Raw genomic sequence first — 15,691 nt, forward strand, 5'->3', positions numbered from 1 at the left:
GCAGGGAGGACCGGAAGACCTCCAGCATCCAGTGGCTTCCTACATCTTTGACCAACGACAGCTCCCTCTAAACATCAGAAAACAGTTTTTCACTGTGAAACTGCCCAGCAAGGTGATAGAGTCTCTGTATTAGGACTTATTAAAAAACTGTCAGGATATAGTCCTGGGCAACTGGATCTAGGTGACCCTTTTTGAGCAGGGAGGACCGGAGGACCTCCAGCATCCAGTGGCTTCCTACATCTTTGACCACTCTGTGATTCTGTGATTTGCATTTGGGTTAGGAGTCTGTTCTGTAGGGAAGCTCCCAGCAGTCCCCACTTATTGTTCTGTTCATACTGCAAAGCTGTTCAGAGCCAGAGACTTCTTTGAGGATAAAACTCAAATATCCTGCAATAGGTGATACTCATTCAGCCCAAAGGATCAGACTACAACAAATCCAAAGTAAAAACACAATATAACACACTGTGAGTATCCAGTCCTCAGCACTGAATGTTTTAATCTAAAAATGTGTTCCTATTGTGCTACACTACTTACTGAAGTAGAAATTCCCAAAGAAGGAATATTATGCTTAGAACTTGAGAGCTGGTTCTCTGTTGATATGGCTGCCTACATCTCACTTATCAGGAAATGACTGCTACAGATTATGGATTTGTCCTGAGGAAGGTGACATGTATTTCACCCCAGAGGACATTCTAACTATACATAGAAATACGTGCACACTTTCTGCAGAGGAAAAACAATTTAGTGATTCTGCTGATTTCCAAAGACATCTACATGATGCTTATACTGTATTTTAATGTTTTACCATATGAAAACACTTATTATCCTGGAAATGTTTCATGCCTCTCAGCTTTTTCAGATTCCAAAACTCATAAGGTTTTTCCACTTTAACTTATTTAAATAGCAAAGTTATGAAAAACTGTAAAGTGTTTCAACACAAAATCTTATAATTTCATTACCATAAAATTTTGCAATGCTCTAAACTGCTTAAGTTAAACTAACTTTATATACAAATTTTGACATTATTTTACTTCCCCATTGTCAGTGTTTAATTGCTGCAAGAATTTGAGATCACTATTTGCAAGTCAGACAAATAAATTATGAATCAACATAATACTACCTCACACTTCTTTGCAGAAAAAAACAAGAACTAAAGGAATGTTCTGCCATCAAAGCCTAACAAAAGTGATCATAAATTGGAAATTCTGGTCTCCTAACCTAAAAGATTATTCTAACAGAATGTAAAGAGAGGCTAAAAATTCTGATATATGTTACTTCTTTATTACTAGCATTGATCCACAGAAAGAGAAAAGAAATTCAGTATATGCATACTGTACTGGGAACATGGGAAAATGCATCCACAGGAGGTTAGTAGAGGCTGTTGTGTATATGCAACTCTGAGGTCTGGCACAGGCAGTGTGAGGGCATCAAGACAGAAAGAAATAGCCATGGATTTAACATACTCTATATAAGGTAAAAATACACATACAGGATCCATATAAAGTATGTTTGCTGCTCCTATAGGAATAGGAAATAACAGAGAGAGATGAGAATTACTTCAGTAGTAAATTCTCCAGTAAAAGAATATGTGCTTGATCACCAGCAGCTCCCCCTCTTCCTTTAGTAGCAAGACTGCAGCTTCCTGATTTACTATTCACTACATTTTGCCCCTGTAGGTTCAGCAATCATACATAAAATATTTTCTTGTTGGTTTAAGCAGATTTGAATTTTTGGTACTATTTTGTGTCTGTATGAATACACATGAATACACTCATGAATGAGTGTATTCTTATTCCAACCTTATGTGACAAAATGATTGGTATTGCAGCACTGATCAAAAACAAACACGGAAACAACATATGGAATAATCTGATAACGTGCTTTGAAATGCCTGTGGGAGGGTTCAGAGGAGTGGCACAGATTAGAACAGGGCTTTGAGAAGCATCCTTTTATAAACAGCACCAAACACTGGTATCAGATGCATCTCTTCCTCTCACATTACCTCCCCTGCCCTCCACTCTGTTTATCAGCCCCTCGGGATTCCAGCACAGACAGGCTCTCCTCTCTTTGCTGCCTGGGAACAAGGATGGGCAGCAGGGAAAGCACAGTGAGAACAAGGATATTGCTCTCATTTCCTTTTTTCTTTCTTCAATCTCTAACAACTAGGTAAAAGTCCTGTTCAGCAATGGCAAGGCTCAAAATGAGTGTGCTTTATTACAGACAAAAACTGGGAATGCAAATATGGAATAGCAATATATTTCTACTAAACATAGTTTCAAATTTCAAGATACATTATGGATTAATTTGGGAAGACTTAATGGGGATGAGACAAACCACATGGTTCTATTGCCAGTGTATTTGACTCTCTTCACCTTAAAGATTTGATTATGAGTAATTTCAATAGCTACTAAGAGTGTCAGTTTGTCATTGCTACTCACAAAATGGAACCTCCTCTTTTAAGAAAAAGCCTTTGTCTACAAGTGAAAATGTAGTATTTCAAACTAAAACATCTATTTTCTTAACAAATTTTATTATTAGGGCATGCTGGTTATAACCAAATGCACTCATACAAACATGCTGAGCAAGATCAGCATGGAAGGACTATGAACTGTTTTCTATGTTACTACACTCTATACAAGAATGTCATGTGCCATAAATAATATGAACATTATACATAAATATACAACTATTGGACACACATAATAAGTAAAACTTATTTTAATGACTTCTCCAGTCAGTCCTAAAATATGTTGCTCCTACCTGTACCACAGAATAGGAGTGGGACAAGGTGCAACAGATGTATTTTTATCTATATATCAAGCTCTCACTTGTCCTGAATTTTGTGGCTTTGGTGTCATTCACAACATTATTTACTATGTATATTAACAAATATGTGCAAACTGTCCTGTATGCTGGTAGATTATGCAGCTTTCTCTTCCAGAGGTTTTAATGGCAGTCAATAGACTAGAGGCATTACAAATGATTGAGGGCAGTTGAATGAGAGGCAAAATCAGTCTCCTCTCATGAGCAAAGTAGGTAGAGGAATGGTCACTTCCCCTAAAGAATCAGATCCTCAGTTATAATGGACCAAAGTATGAATTTTGAATCAAAGGAACCACCATATACTGTCATAGGAAAGAAAAAATATCTGTATGAAGATGTTTAAAAAAAAAAAAATCTCAACTATTTTCAATAAATTTATTTTGGTTTATTTTGAATAATCCTCCTTTGGCAGAAAAGTTTGGCACAACTGGAGCTCACAATTAATCTAGGGTCTTTTTAGAAGGAGTTAATTTTCCCAGTTGGCTAACAGTACTAACAATTAGAATGAGCAAGAAATGTAGTGAACTACTTAAGAAAAGTTTCTGAAAGGCCAGTTTGCATCAGCAAGTTGTATAAGAGCGAGAACACGATCTCTAGTGTTCAGGAACACAAACTATATGTCAATTGAGGCCCCTTTAGACTATTAAATCCCACACTGAATTATTCTGAACCAGTGGACCTTTGCACCAGCACAGAATCTGAAAGGATTTACAGAAATAATCTTAAATGAGATATGAAACGAGCAGGCTTTGAGTGAAAACTACAGTGGGTGTCCTGAAATATCTAAACTACAAGACATGGTTCCTTTTTTGGTTGTGAGCAGATCTTGTGCTAGAAAAATGTCAAAAAAATCTTACATTTTGTCTTATTTTTTGGGGGAATAAAAAAGTCAAAGAAATTAATGTTATTTCTAGGGTAATGCTCTGGGATCCTGTTCTTTTTATCTGGTATTAAATAGTAAAATATACTTCAAGATTTTTTAGACAAGGAAAAAAAATTCCTTCAGAGAACAAGGGGGCATTAACTGTTAAATGTACATAAGCCAAATCCAAAACCATGACAGACAAAAGAAGAATTTCCCCAAAATATTAAATATAGATGTCATTTTTTAAAAAATCACTAAGAAGCTACAGGTGTGCAGAAATGTAATTTAAGGGAAGCCTATGAATCAAGCAGGGAAATTTGACAACTGTAATAAGGTTAGTGCAGTAACTATTGGAAATGTCATTTAGCATGAAAGCTCATATCCTTATCAACCCCTTCAACAATCAAAAAATATTACATAGTAATTTGCACTTTTTGAAACACATGACAGCCTTATTCTGGTTTGATATCACCCCAGTACGTTTCTGCATACTGGAACTCAGTAATTTAATAAATTCATAAATACTTACTACATTTATTATTAATATAAGGCTACATTAATTTCTTTTGTGTGACTAAATAATATTTGCAGAAATATTTGTCTAAACAAAATACCGTAAAAATTTTGGAATAAAACATCCTTGTTTGCACAGGTGATGGACTTTTCTTAACTGACTTAATATTTTTAGCTTTGAGGCAAATTTTAACCATCAACTATATGTAATAGACTTCTTCTCCATGTAATCCTGATATATACATGGTTATTTACATACAAAGATACATACCACAAAAGATAGTTCCAACTGCCTCTGTCATTCAAATACTAGCTAAAATCAAATTATTAAGAGTATGCATTTTCTACACACAAAATTAAAACTATTAGAATCTAAATGTTGATTTTTACTTATGACTTTCACAAGTTTTTATTTTCAGAGGATGTGATATGTATTGAAAAATGCACTAAAAAATGTACTGAAAAATGATATGTATTCATTTGGATGAAACCAGAAATTTCAAAAAATTAGAAAAAATAAATCTGGGAAACACCCAATAGTATAAACTGAAATTAATTTTTTTTTTTAACCTAGTGGTAGATTAATTTTCAAGTATTATCGACAAAGGAGTTTCTGCAGATTTCCGTGAAGTATCTGTGTTGTTTTTCTCAATGAAATAATACACACCCATTCCAAGACTAGAGACCTAAGTTTATGCATGCACCATTAATTTATCCAATCTCTCCCCTCAATGTCATTGACAAAGCATGAGTATAAAAAGCACAACTTTTGCCTTAATAAGACTGTCTGAAACCATGCATTTGAACAGAATTGTTTTAGTATGCCTTGTTGAATGTTAATCTGACTTAACTCACATTTTTAAATACAAACAGTAGAGAAGGAAGTTATTTCTCTGGTATTCAGTGCACCAAATACAAAATTTCTCTAATCTGATTATGACCCAAAGTAATTAATTTCCCATACAAACATATTTCAGCTATGCTTTAAACAAAACTTTAATATTTCAAAAAGATGGTAGAAAATTAGGGTTAGTTAGGATACTTGAAAAAGTAATCCTATGTTGCTGAAAACAAATCACATGAAAAAAATTGACATAATTCTATGAGGAATATTCACATGTTTCACATTTCTTCCAACTATGTCTCTTAATCATTTTATTTTTCCAGATTTATCTTTCTTCAAATCTGGTATTACCTTATATCCAGGTCCTAACTGATGTATTGCAAAAATCTGTGCTGGGTTGAGTGCTTCAGTGAATACATATACTGCTCCAAGTTGGCCACAGAACACTCTATTTGCATCAGCAGTCTCCGAAGATCCAAGAAAACATTTATCATAGCTCTGTATCAGAAAGAGGCAGTTAATAATGAAATAGTATTAATGTACAACTACTAAAGCCACAAATAAAGAGAGACATAAACAAACCATTATCAATCCTCTATTACTAGCATCTGGTGAACATCTTAATTTTGAATATTATAGCAGTAATTATTTTAGAGCCAGTCCATGTGACTGGCTGCTAGGATTTGTTTTCTATTAATTGGTCAACATACAACAGAGAAAATGAGAATAGTACATTCAAGTACCAAACAATCCCTCCTATTGCCTTCTAGGAACATGACACACTTGAACTTTCTTGTAATTGTACTCAGAACTCCTACTGCAAATACACAAGAACACATGCTGAAATGCCCTCTTCTTAGACTGCTGTGCCAACAGAGCTGAACACCTCTAGAAGAAAAAAAGGAAACAAATACAGACTTTTCTAATTTGCAGGTGTTGCATATTTTCCCTCTCTGACCACAGCCTATAATGATTTGATTTGACCTTAAATCATCTTCTGCCTTACAGAAGACACACAAGAATACACACTAGATGTTATTTTCCATTCTTTCTTCCAAAAACTATCCCTCCCTTCTGATGTTAACTATCCCTGCCCTTCTGTCTTTCCACATCATACTATTTCAGATTAGAAGTGATTTTTTGTGGCTATTTTGCAAGGATTTGGTAAAGTTTTTCAGGTGCTTCCAAAAAACCTACCTAGAACAAAGACCTGAGAAACCAGAAGACATTATGCAGCACAAAAGGACAAGAGGAAGAAGCTCAAGGATCTTTGAAGGTTATTCTCTCAGCTTTCTTGAGTCATCGCTGCTTTATTGAATGGAAACAAGGATCTGACATCGCTTTTTGAGCTGAGCCAATAGAACCTGCATTAGGAAACTTCCTTTTTCATCTGGCTTAACTGCTGAATTTTACCTTAAGGAAAACTTTGTCAGTCTAGAGAATGAAATGAAATATGGTGAACTGTTATAGCAACTGCTCTAGGTGGATAGGTTGTTAACAAGGAAAAGGGGACTCATATGTAAGGACAGACAAAGATCTGGAGCTCAGCTTTAAGAACAGGTGAGGGAAGAAGTATCCGGGATTTTGTCTATTATTTATCCTCCTTTGATTTACCTCTTAAATTTTTCCCCTTGGAATTTCTATTCTTTTAAGCATTTTGAAAAAAAATTAAAACTTCTGGCAAAAACCCTACATTAAAATTGATTCACAAAGTCATATCCAGGATGTACAGTGGAAAAGATGAGTTAAACAGACCCCTTTGACTCCTGGTAAACCTAATGGCAAAATTTTATAAAAATTTTCAGTTACTTTTTTTGACTGCTGCTTAGCCTTGAAGGCTTTCATGACAGTGCGCCATTGCTGTCAGGAAGTGTTACATCAATTAAGGTTGAGCAATTGCCCTTTTCAATGGTTATTTGAGGAACTTGTCTGAGGTATTGATGCCACCATTTTCCTAGTTGATACTTAAATATTCTGAGACTACATTTCTGCCTATTAGAAGGGTATTTTCCTGGATTCCTCTAGTTACCATTATTTGTACAACTGTTGTAGCTCTCAACAGATTCTGAGTTCTAATTATATTTAAATTGTAGATTTGTTAGCCTCTAGTAATTTCCTTTTCTTTTTTCATTCTTCCCAGTTTACACTTTCCCATTTCTGACACTTCATTCTTGATTAGGTGCTCCCATTTATTTTAGTTGAAGGGGAGGGCTAACTCCTCTTTTCCTGGTAATTTTATCCACTTCTGTTCCAGATACCAAGCAATCTGTAAACATGAGTTATACCTTGCCATGCATGTCACTTTGCCTTTTTGCCATAATCCCAAGATATATTTACCCCTTGAAATATAAGCTCAATGAGTCCTTTATCACCAGCCATGGTATATTGCACAGGACATGAAAACAATCGATAAAGGCATTGCTATGGTTTTATATTTCATTAAATAGTAGTAATGAATTTGGAGCCAAAAATGGCTCTATGGAAACAGAGTATCAGCAGCATCCAAAACAGAAACAAAGCTAAAACAAAGATGTTTACAATGTCTTCTCCTTTTTCATCCAAATTTGTATCTTCCCTCTAACATTTGGGTGAAACATACTGCAAATATTCAATATATGAAGGCTCAAAATAATGAAAACATATCTCTTAATTCAACATATATTTTTGAAGAATGCAGACCTGAACCCATAATGAGTACATCATGTAATATCCTGCATCTGCCTGGCCATAATACAGAAATAGTTAAGAACCCAGTAAATTCATGGCCTTGTATAAATAAGAATGAATTCTAAGAAATACAAGAAAAAATAAATTAAAATAAAGTAATAAATAAGCATTTTTTTAGAGTTTCACTTTTTTCCCCCCCTCTATTTTTACTTCCATGTCTCCCAGGTTACATATGAAAATGGTAAACTGAGGTTTTCTACAGCTCTTTCTTGGATAACAAGAGGTAAATTTCAGATACTGAAAAAGCCGTCACAAAAATATTAGGGAATGGTAATGCAAAATCAGTCTGGGGAAGAAACAAAATAAATTCACAATCTCTACCAAGACAAAACTTATGCTTAAAAAAAATTATATTCTATTCAGTTCCTTAATGTGAAACTCGATAATGTACATGTAATGAATGCTTTGCTAGTCTAAAAATGTTTAATCATAATGCATATTGTTCAGTGGTAGATTTGACACAGTGAGAAAATGAAAAATCTTGTCATCAGTACATTTAACAATTTTAACATTACATCTTGATTATCTTACAATATTCATCCATAAAAACGACTGAGCAGTCAGCTGCACTTAGTCAACAATATGCAGCTCCTGACCCTTTCTGTTTTCACAACTTGTACTTGTTAAACCAGTGTAAACTGCGTAAATACTTATGCTCAACATGGGATGTAAAGAAAGAAGAATGATTGCCTGACTTACATAGTGTTTTCTTTTCCCCCAAATCTACTATGGTAAGGTACTTTATAGACAACTTTCAGAAGACTAAAGTTATATCCAAGTGTAAGGGTATGAAGGTAGATGTTAACAAAATGAGCTGGATTAATGCTCAAGACTTTTCAAGGGAACACTTCTAACAAGTCAAACTTTATATGAAACAAGAAAGTTATTGTTAAAACAAGACCTTCTCTTCCTAGGTAATGCAAAATACCCCTATTTTTCCTTTTATGTATTTTATACATTACATTCATAAAGATTTCCTGAATTTTCTGATTTTTCTATTCTACTTCCTACTATTGACAGAACAGATTTTTGTTATAAAAAAATGGAGAGCTAATGATAATTTTCATAGAATATTATCCAGTGGACAAAATAAAAACTTTAGTACATATTTAAGACTTAAAATATCTAAAGGTTGGCAAAACAATTTCACCTTAAGAAAAGATTGTACTTTTGTTGAATGAAAAAGTGGAAAAGAATACAGTAAAGAAAATACAAACAAAAGGAGCAGTTCCTCCTGCTAAGTATTTGTCATTAAGGATTACAGATCCTCACACCATAACAAATAATCCAGACCAGATCCTCTGAGACCTCAGCTGGCTTTTCAGTCATCACATTTCACCTATCATGAAAATATTTATATTACCAAGGAGAAACCATGTTCTGCAAAAACTGAAAGGCTATTCTTTTCTTTCAAGTCAAAATTCCACCAAAAATACCCCCAAAGAATGGAAATTAGAACCTTTGGAAGTCAGAGCTCTCCTACTTTAACATGTAATATTTAAGCTCTCCCTATTCAAATCCTATTTTGCCTCTAGAATTTAGCAAAAGACAGTTCATTTCCCCAAGGCTTCTTCATCCCTAATAGTAGTCAGAAAGAAATGAGAACCATATTATAAATAAAAAATTACAAAAGTGTAGTAACTTGATGAATCAAGAACCTCTGAAATTCTATCACAAATTTAGCTGAAGGCAAAGCACAAGAAAATAATTTTGTCTGCCTTCCACAGTCAGAACTTTGAGCCAGAAAGAGCAGGATTTGCTGCTCCATTAGGTCCAAGCTCTGAAACTTTGCAAAGTCAAAGGTACAGAAAGAGAGAACATGTATACAAAAACTCAAAAAGTCAATAATACTAATAATATTAAGTAGATGAATAAGAATGAATAAAATAGACATTTTAGAACCAAAATTTACATAGATCTTGAGGAAAAAAAAAAAGTAACTTTTTTCCTTTTGAATTAACCTTAAAACAAAATGTCATGAGAAAGGAAAACCAATAAAATCTTACATCATTCGTGTTAACATGCCAGGCCATGTCACCATAGGATACCAGCTGACCATTGACGTAACAGCGTATTTCACTGTTTCTCCACCGGTTGTAGATGTGTACAATGCTTATCATGTACCACTGGAAAGACATGAAAAATCAGTACACAGGGGCAGATTTCATGCTATAAAACAAAGTTAATGAATGACATAAAATATGAGTGACCAATCTCATAAACTTACACAAAAAGATGAGTCCTTGCAAACACATAAAATTAAAAATTCAAATAATTGGGACTTCAAGTCTAGTCAATAGAGCTCTGCTTAAATATATTGATGTACCTACCTTCATTCCTTTATGGAATTAGTGGCAAATATGTATACATACAATTTAATTTCAACAGTGCAATTTAATTTCAACACTATTCTGTAAAAAAAACCACAATAGCAAGTTTTCCAGCCCAGGTTAAGATGTCATCCTGATTGCTTACCCTGATATTTTTCCTTTATTATTTACAATTCCACCAATTTTTGGACAACTGTCATATCATTAAAAATGTATTAAATAATCAAAGAAAGCACCACAATTTAGTGTTTTCAGGTACTACTATGGTTATCTTTCCCATAATTTGTTTAACAGGAATCATTATGTCCATGACAAATAAATTCAAGAACAACTCTGGAGCCTCCTTTCTTGGAGACATTTGAAACATAACTGGACAAAATCCACAGTGACTTTATCTAGGAGTACCTTTTGCAAGCAGGGGAAGAGACCAGACAGTCTCAACACATCACCTTCCAATCTAATTGACTCTGAAAATGTCAGCTTGTCTTCAAAATAGCATTTTGTATTCTAATAATTTGGAATAATAATTAACATTTTCATCATCGTCCAATAGTCAGTCTCTTTGTCAATTAACATATTTTGATTTCCATGTTTAGATAAGTCACTTTTCCAAAGTAGACAACTTCTGCAACCCTTGGGTCTTGTTGACTCTCTTCCTGAGCTAAGTAGATACAGAGTCTACTAATATAAAATTCTGTCTCTCTGTCAGAGAAAATAAAAGTGGATGTTTCATATGTTGATTTTAAAATTAGACAAAGCACAGAATTACAAACAAAACAGCATGCAGCAAAACACATTTTGACAATCACCATTACAGTAGTCATCAAATTGAGTTGTATTCTCTTGCAAGTCTATAATAGCTATAGATATTAGAACACATTTTACACATCTGTTTCCAGGTATTAAAAATATGTTTTCATTTTTCCCTCCTTTAAATATACAACTAGCAAAAGGTAAAAAAATGCTGCTGATCATACAATGATACTTCAGAGTATTTAACTGCTTGTGTTTTCAAGCAAACAGATTTATTGGGTAATGCTGGAATAAAGAAGGGTTGCTCCAGGTTTAGCTTGTGAAGTCACATATGGAAACTCTTATTTTCCAGGAATAATGAACAAAGTAATTTTTGTGAGTCATTGTCAGCCTCAACCCCCCTGCCCCCCCCCAAAAAAAAAACCCAAAAAACCTTAACTCTTCTGTCTGCAACTTTTCTTTCAAAAGGCTTTAAAACTATTTCTGAAAACATACCAATTTGGATTCAACCTCAGCTTCTTAAAGAACTTCATTTTAGTTACAGTGGTCTGTACATTGGTATTAATCTGTGCCCAGGTAATTGTAAGGAGCTTTTAAACAGTCTATTGGATTTTGTGATTAATGGTGTATCTGCTCATAGACTTTTGTATTTCTGCATTTAGGCAATTTCTCTAGCACTAGCAAACACTTTATAAAGGAGAGGCAGCACTTTCCTACTACACAATGAATCACACCAAGTCGTATGATCTCACACACAATTTTACTTCAACTTTTGGTTGAAAAAATCCTTGGTTTTTTGCCTAATATTCAAAGTCAGCAATACAACTTTCTTTCATATTCATCCTGCAGTTTCTTTCCCCATATTATTTTCTCAAAAAATGCAGAGGCCATGTCTCCCTCTGCTGTAACAAGAGCTTCTTTAGGTAGTACTAAAAGACCCTTCACTATTCATTTTTTTGTTTACTGCTGAAACCTGTCAAGCTTAGTCACCAACTGCCAAGTCACTGAGTTATATTTCTACTCCATAGGACAGCACAATCAGAGAGATGAGGCATCACACACAAAGTATTTCCAGGATGTGGAACTTCTGTCTCTGCTACAGTTAATAAAGGTGTTCAGGATTAGAAACACAAAAGCTGTTTGCTCTTGACTACACTGCTTTCCTGTTCAAGTTTTACAAGAATTAATGCTGAAGCTGAAACTCAAGGGAGCAAAACCACTGGGGGTTACTTACACAAAAATATAAATTTTGAGTTCCAAAAAAGCAGTATAGACATATTAAACATAACATTGCCAAAGCTAGTTTAGCTCTATTAAGGGTCAGGCTATTATACCACACCCACATTTTCCATTTGGGTATATGAAAACCAAATTTCTCCATACATTTTTATAAATGTTTGCTTTTACAGTATTATAAAATACATTAGTTGAGACCTAAAGTTATAAATTAATATTACATATTAAACTGTGGATGGTGTCATATGACATAGCAGGAAATCTTCATGTGAACAGAGCAACTCTGATCTGCCTACATAAAGCTTTTGATCAGATGACTTGAATTTATTAGTTCATTGTGATGCACCAAAAAATTTTTTAAATCTTCATACTACATTATTCAGAAGTTTATTAAAGGACAATGATTCTGACAAATTCTATTGCTGAAATGCCTGTGACTGTAAGCAAATGTCTAGGGAACATGGTATATCTGATGGCAAAAAAAAAAAAAAAATCACACTTCTTGTTAACATTAGGACAGTTAGCTGCTTTATAAATGAGTACACATTTTTTGAATATATATATACACATCCAAATCTTGTACAGTGAAATCAATGTCATATTTAAAGAACATGAAGAAAATAAATTTGCATGTTAAACAAGATAAATTTTGTTAGGGCCAGGAATTTTATCTGACAGGTTTTTTTCCCTCCAATATTCATTATGTACTTTAATGCATGCATGTGAAAACAAATTAATGATGGAAAAATATATATTAAACAACTCAAAAATATATTCTAGAATATTTATTTTGAATACTTTCTAAAGCTAACATATGATCCAAAGTGTATGAAGCATGAATTTTGGAATAGGTAAAACATCGGAGTTATATTTTTACGTACTTCAGCAGATTTTTATTTGAAACTAGTATTCATATAATGAGATACTCAGGTACCCATATTTCAGAATTAGCTATTTTGAGTATCAATAGCAAAAGCTAAAATTTTCCAGAGTTGGCACAAAGAAAACTAGTCATTCCAATTAAAAATTACCAAAAGCGTATCTTGGTAAAACATGAAAGACTACTTCCTCATCAACAAGTAAAGATCAGCTAGATTCCAAGAGGTGATGAACAATAACATAATACAAAAGTTAATTATATTTGTTACTAGATTCAGATGATACTTTAAATGAAAATTGAACTGTCATCAAAATACATTTCTGGCTATAAAATTGGAAAAATGTGAAAAACAGAATTGATTCAGTCCACTAGACTCAGCAGATATGTGTTTATAAGGCTTTATACAACCCTGAGTGATATGCTGAAAAAATACATTACTTTGTTTTAAGAAAACCACAAGTGACCTCAAAGCTACATGACAAAATTAGAATTGGTGATTTTGAACCACAAATACATACCAAGAGAAACAGTGGGACATTAAGCTGATGTGTGAACAATCTCCCTAAGAGATTGGTTTCTCAAAAAAAAAAAAAAATTCAATATACAAATTCTAAGCCCATAAAAAAATGGGCTTCATAGCAAAATATACACAAGACTGATAGCAGTGACAAATACATAATGCTTGCTATAGAGAAAAGTCAATGCTTCAGTCAACTAACTGCAACACTGAAGGCCACAAAATCATCATTCCCCTAGGACTACTAGGCATAGAGTAGAAATAAACACTAAAATGATCTAGAGATGTAATCAAGATTTACTATGAAAAATGAGAAACCTTAAAACAGCACTGAAATGGAAGAAAGTTCAGAGCATTATATCATACAGCATCAGACAATGAAACTCTAGAATTGCCAGCAAAATTTTTCAAGACCTTGGCAACAGTTACCAAGTACAGAATTTTCGGAAACAGAATGAAGATATTTAAGTAATTAAATGTAACCATTTTACAAATACAATTCTTCTCTATCTGAAGCAAATTAAGCAGTAGTTTTGAAAACCAAGCTGATTTATAAAGTGATACACTAGATTATTACATTTCTCTTGAATTGATTCTGAACTGCAACTCTGCATGAACACTAGAGCAGTTATTTATAAATGAGGAACTATGATTAACACTATAGCACTAAAGGGATTTTAGCCCTCCTCCCAGAGGCACATTGTCTGCACATCTTCAGCACTGCTCTTTACCATAAGCACCATTTTGCTTACCTTGCGTGGCTGAAAGTCGTACTTCACACAGTGCTGGAAACCTTTGCCTTTTGACTTCAATGATGTAACTATTAAGCAGTTGCCAACAAAATGAGCAGAATACCCAACACCTTTGCTAGTGCGGAAACTGAAAAGAAAGAATTGTTAATTAAATTGAGAAAAGGAATATTATTTTATAATTAAAAGGCATAAATACTACTTTAAACTGTCATGAAGAAGAAAATAAATTTGTACCCAGAATGGTGAATCTAATTTTCTTCCACCATTTTTGGGGAACTACTCACCTTCAGGACTCAACTGAATCCAGGCTACAATTTAAAAAACAGTACATTTTTTTCCTAGAATACAAGATAGTAGATATAATGTCTATCACATTTCATCCTCAGCTTCTTAATTAATCATTTAAAATACACATCTGTTTATAGTTGTGAAGAAATATCCATTACACAACTCTTGTGAGATGCCTTGCAGTTTTGAGGGGTTCAGAGAACAATGCAGCTGATATGACATATAAATTTGGATTCAAGATAATTATGCACAAGAATTATTTTTCAAGACATGAATAAGTTATGCTAATGATATATGAAGTTTTAATCATACGAGTTGTAGATTTATTTTCATTTGTCAAATGGATAAAGGACTGCAATTTTAAGAAAGCAAGCTTAACAAGGATTTCCAAGCTTTCTTGTGACAAATATCATAAAGATAGATAATGTGAAAGCTCGTACATTTCATATTTGAAATCAAAAGCATTTAAAAAAGCAATTCTGGACTTCTTAAAAAGTACTTTGCAACTTTGTAACTGGTGAATGTTCATTAATGCCATTCACTGAACAATCTAAAAAAGGCAAGTCCATATCTACAGCTATGCTGCTTAATCACTCCTGAAAAGCCAAGTACAATGAAGAGCAGTTTGCTATCAATAATATGGAGAACGCTGTATAACACTTCTAGACTTTAATAAATAACCAGTGGCTGAAATACAAGGTCTAGATGGTGAATTTAATCTATGAATTCTGAAATGAAGCCTTGAAAATATAAAGAAAAAAAACTACTAATTTTGAGTACTTCTACAAAGTCCTGTAGCCCACTAATTAATACCTTCTTATTCTCTTAATGTAGCTGACTTATAAAATAATTTTATGTTAGTGAAAGAACACTTTAAATGGTTTCTTTGTTGCATCATTTTCTTCAAACACTTTTACTATTTTTTTCTTAGAAATATTAAGAAATGAAAGGTACATGCAAACACCAAGTTCAAATTTCATCTTCCTTAATAGCTGCTAAAATAGTCTATTCTTAGTCTACCCTACTACAAATATACAATATTGATTTTAACATGGAAAAATTTTCATATTTGTGGAATTTATTCCATCTTCAGAAACCTACAGCATTATTTAAGGAGAAATCCAATTTTTCTCTTTGGTCATTGTCAAAAAAATAGTTGATAA

General features: G+C 33.4%; 1 protein-coding gene across 17 annotated transcripts in view; it reads right to left on the reverse strand.

The window, feature by feature from the left end:
• The window catches only part of NBEA (neurobeachin), a 450,877-nt gene that overhangs the window by 341,940 nt on the left and 93,246 nt on the right, over nt 1–15,691 (reverse strand). For all 17 annotated transcript variants that reach the window (XM_085579109.1, XM_085579166.1, XM_085579149.1 and 14 more), the window contains exons 6-8: nt 14,241–14,367; nt 9,779–9,898; nt 5,397–5,543 (exon numbers count right to left, since the gene is read on the reverse strand). In XM_085579109.1, coding sequence (XP_085435235.1) covers nt 5,397–5,543; nt 9,779–9,898; nt 14,241–14,367 — 394 coding nt within the window. The remainder of the gene's footprint in view (nt 1–5,396; nt 5,544–9,778; nt 9,899–14,240; nt 14,368–15,691) is intronic.

The sequence above is a fragment of the Lonchura striata genome, chromosome 1 (assembly GCF_050655825.1).
Source record: "Lonchura striata isolate lonStrDom1 chromosome 1, ASM5065582v1, whole genome shotgun sequence".
Lineage (NCBI taxonomy): Eukaryota > Metazoa > Chordata > Aves > Passeriformes > Estrildidae > Lonchura > Lonchura striata.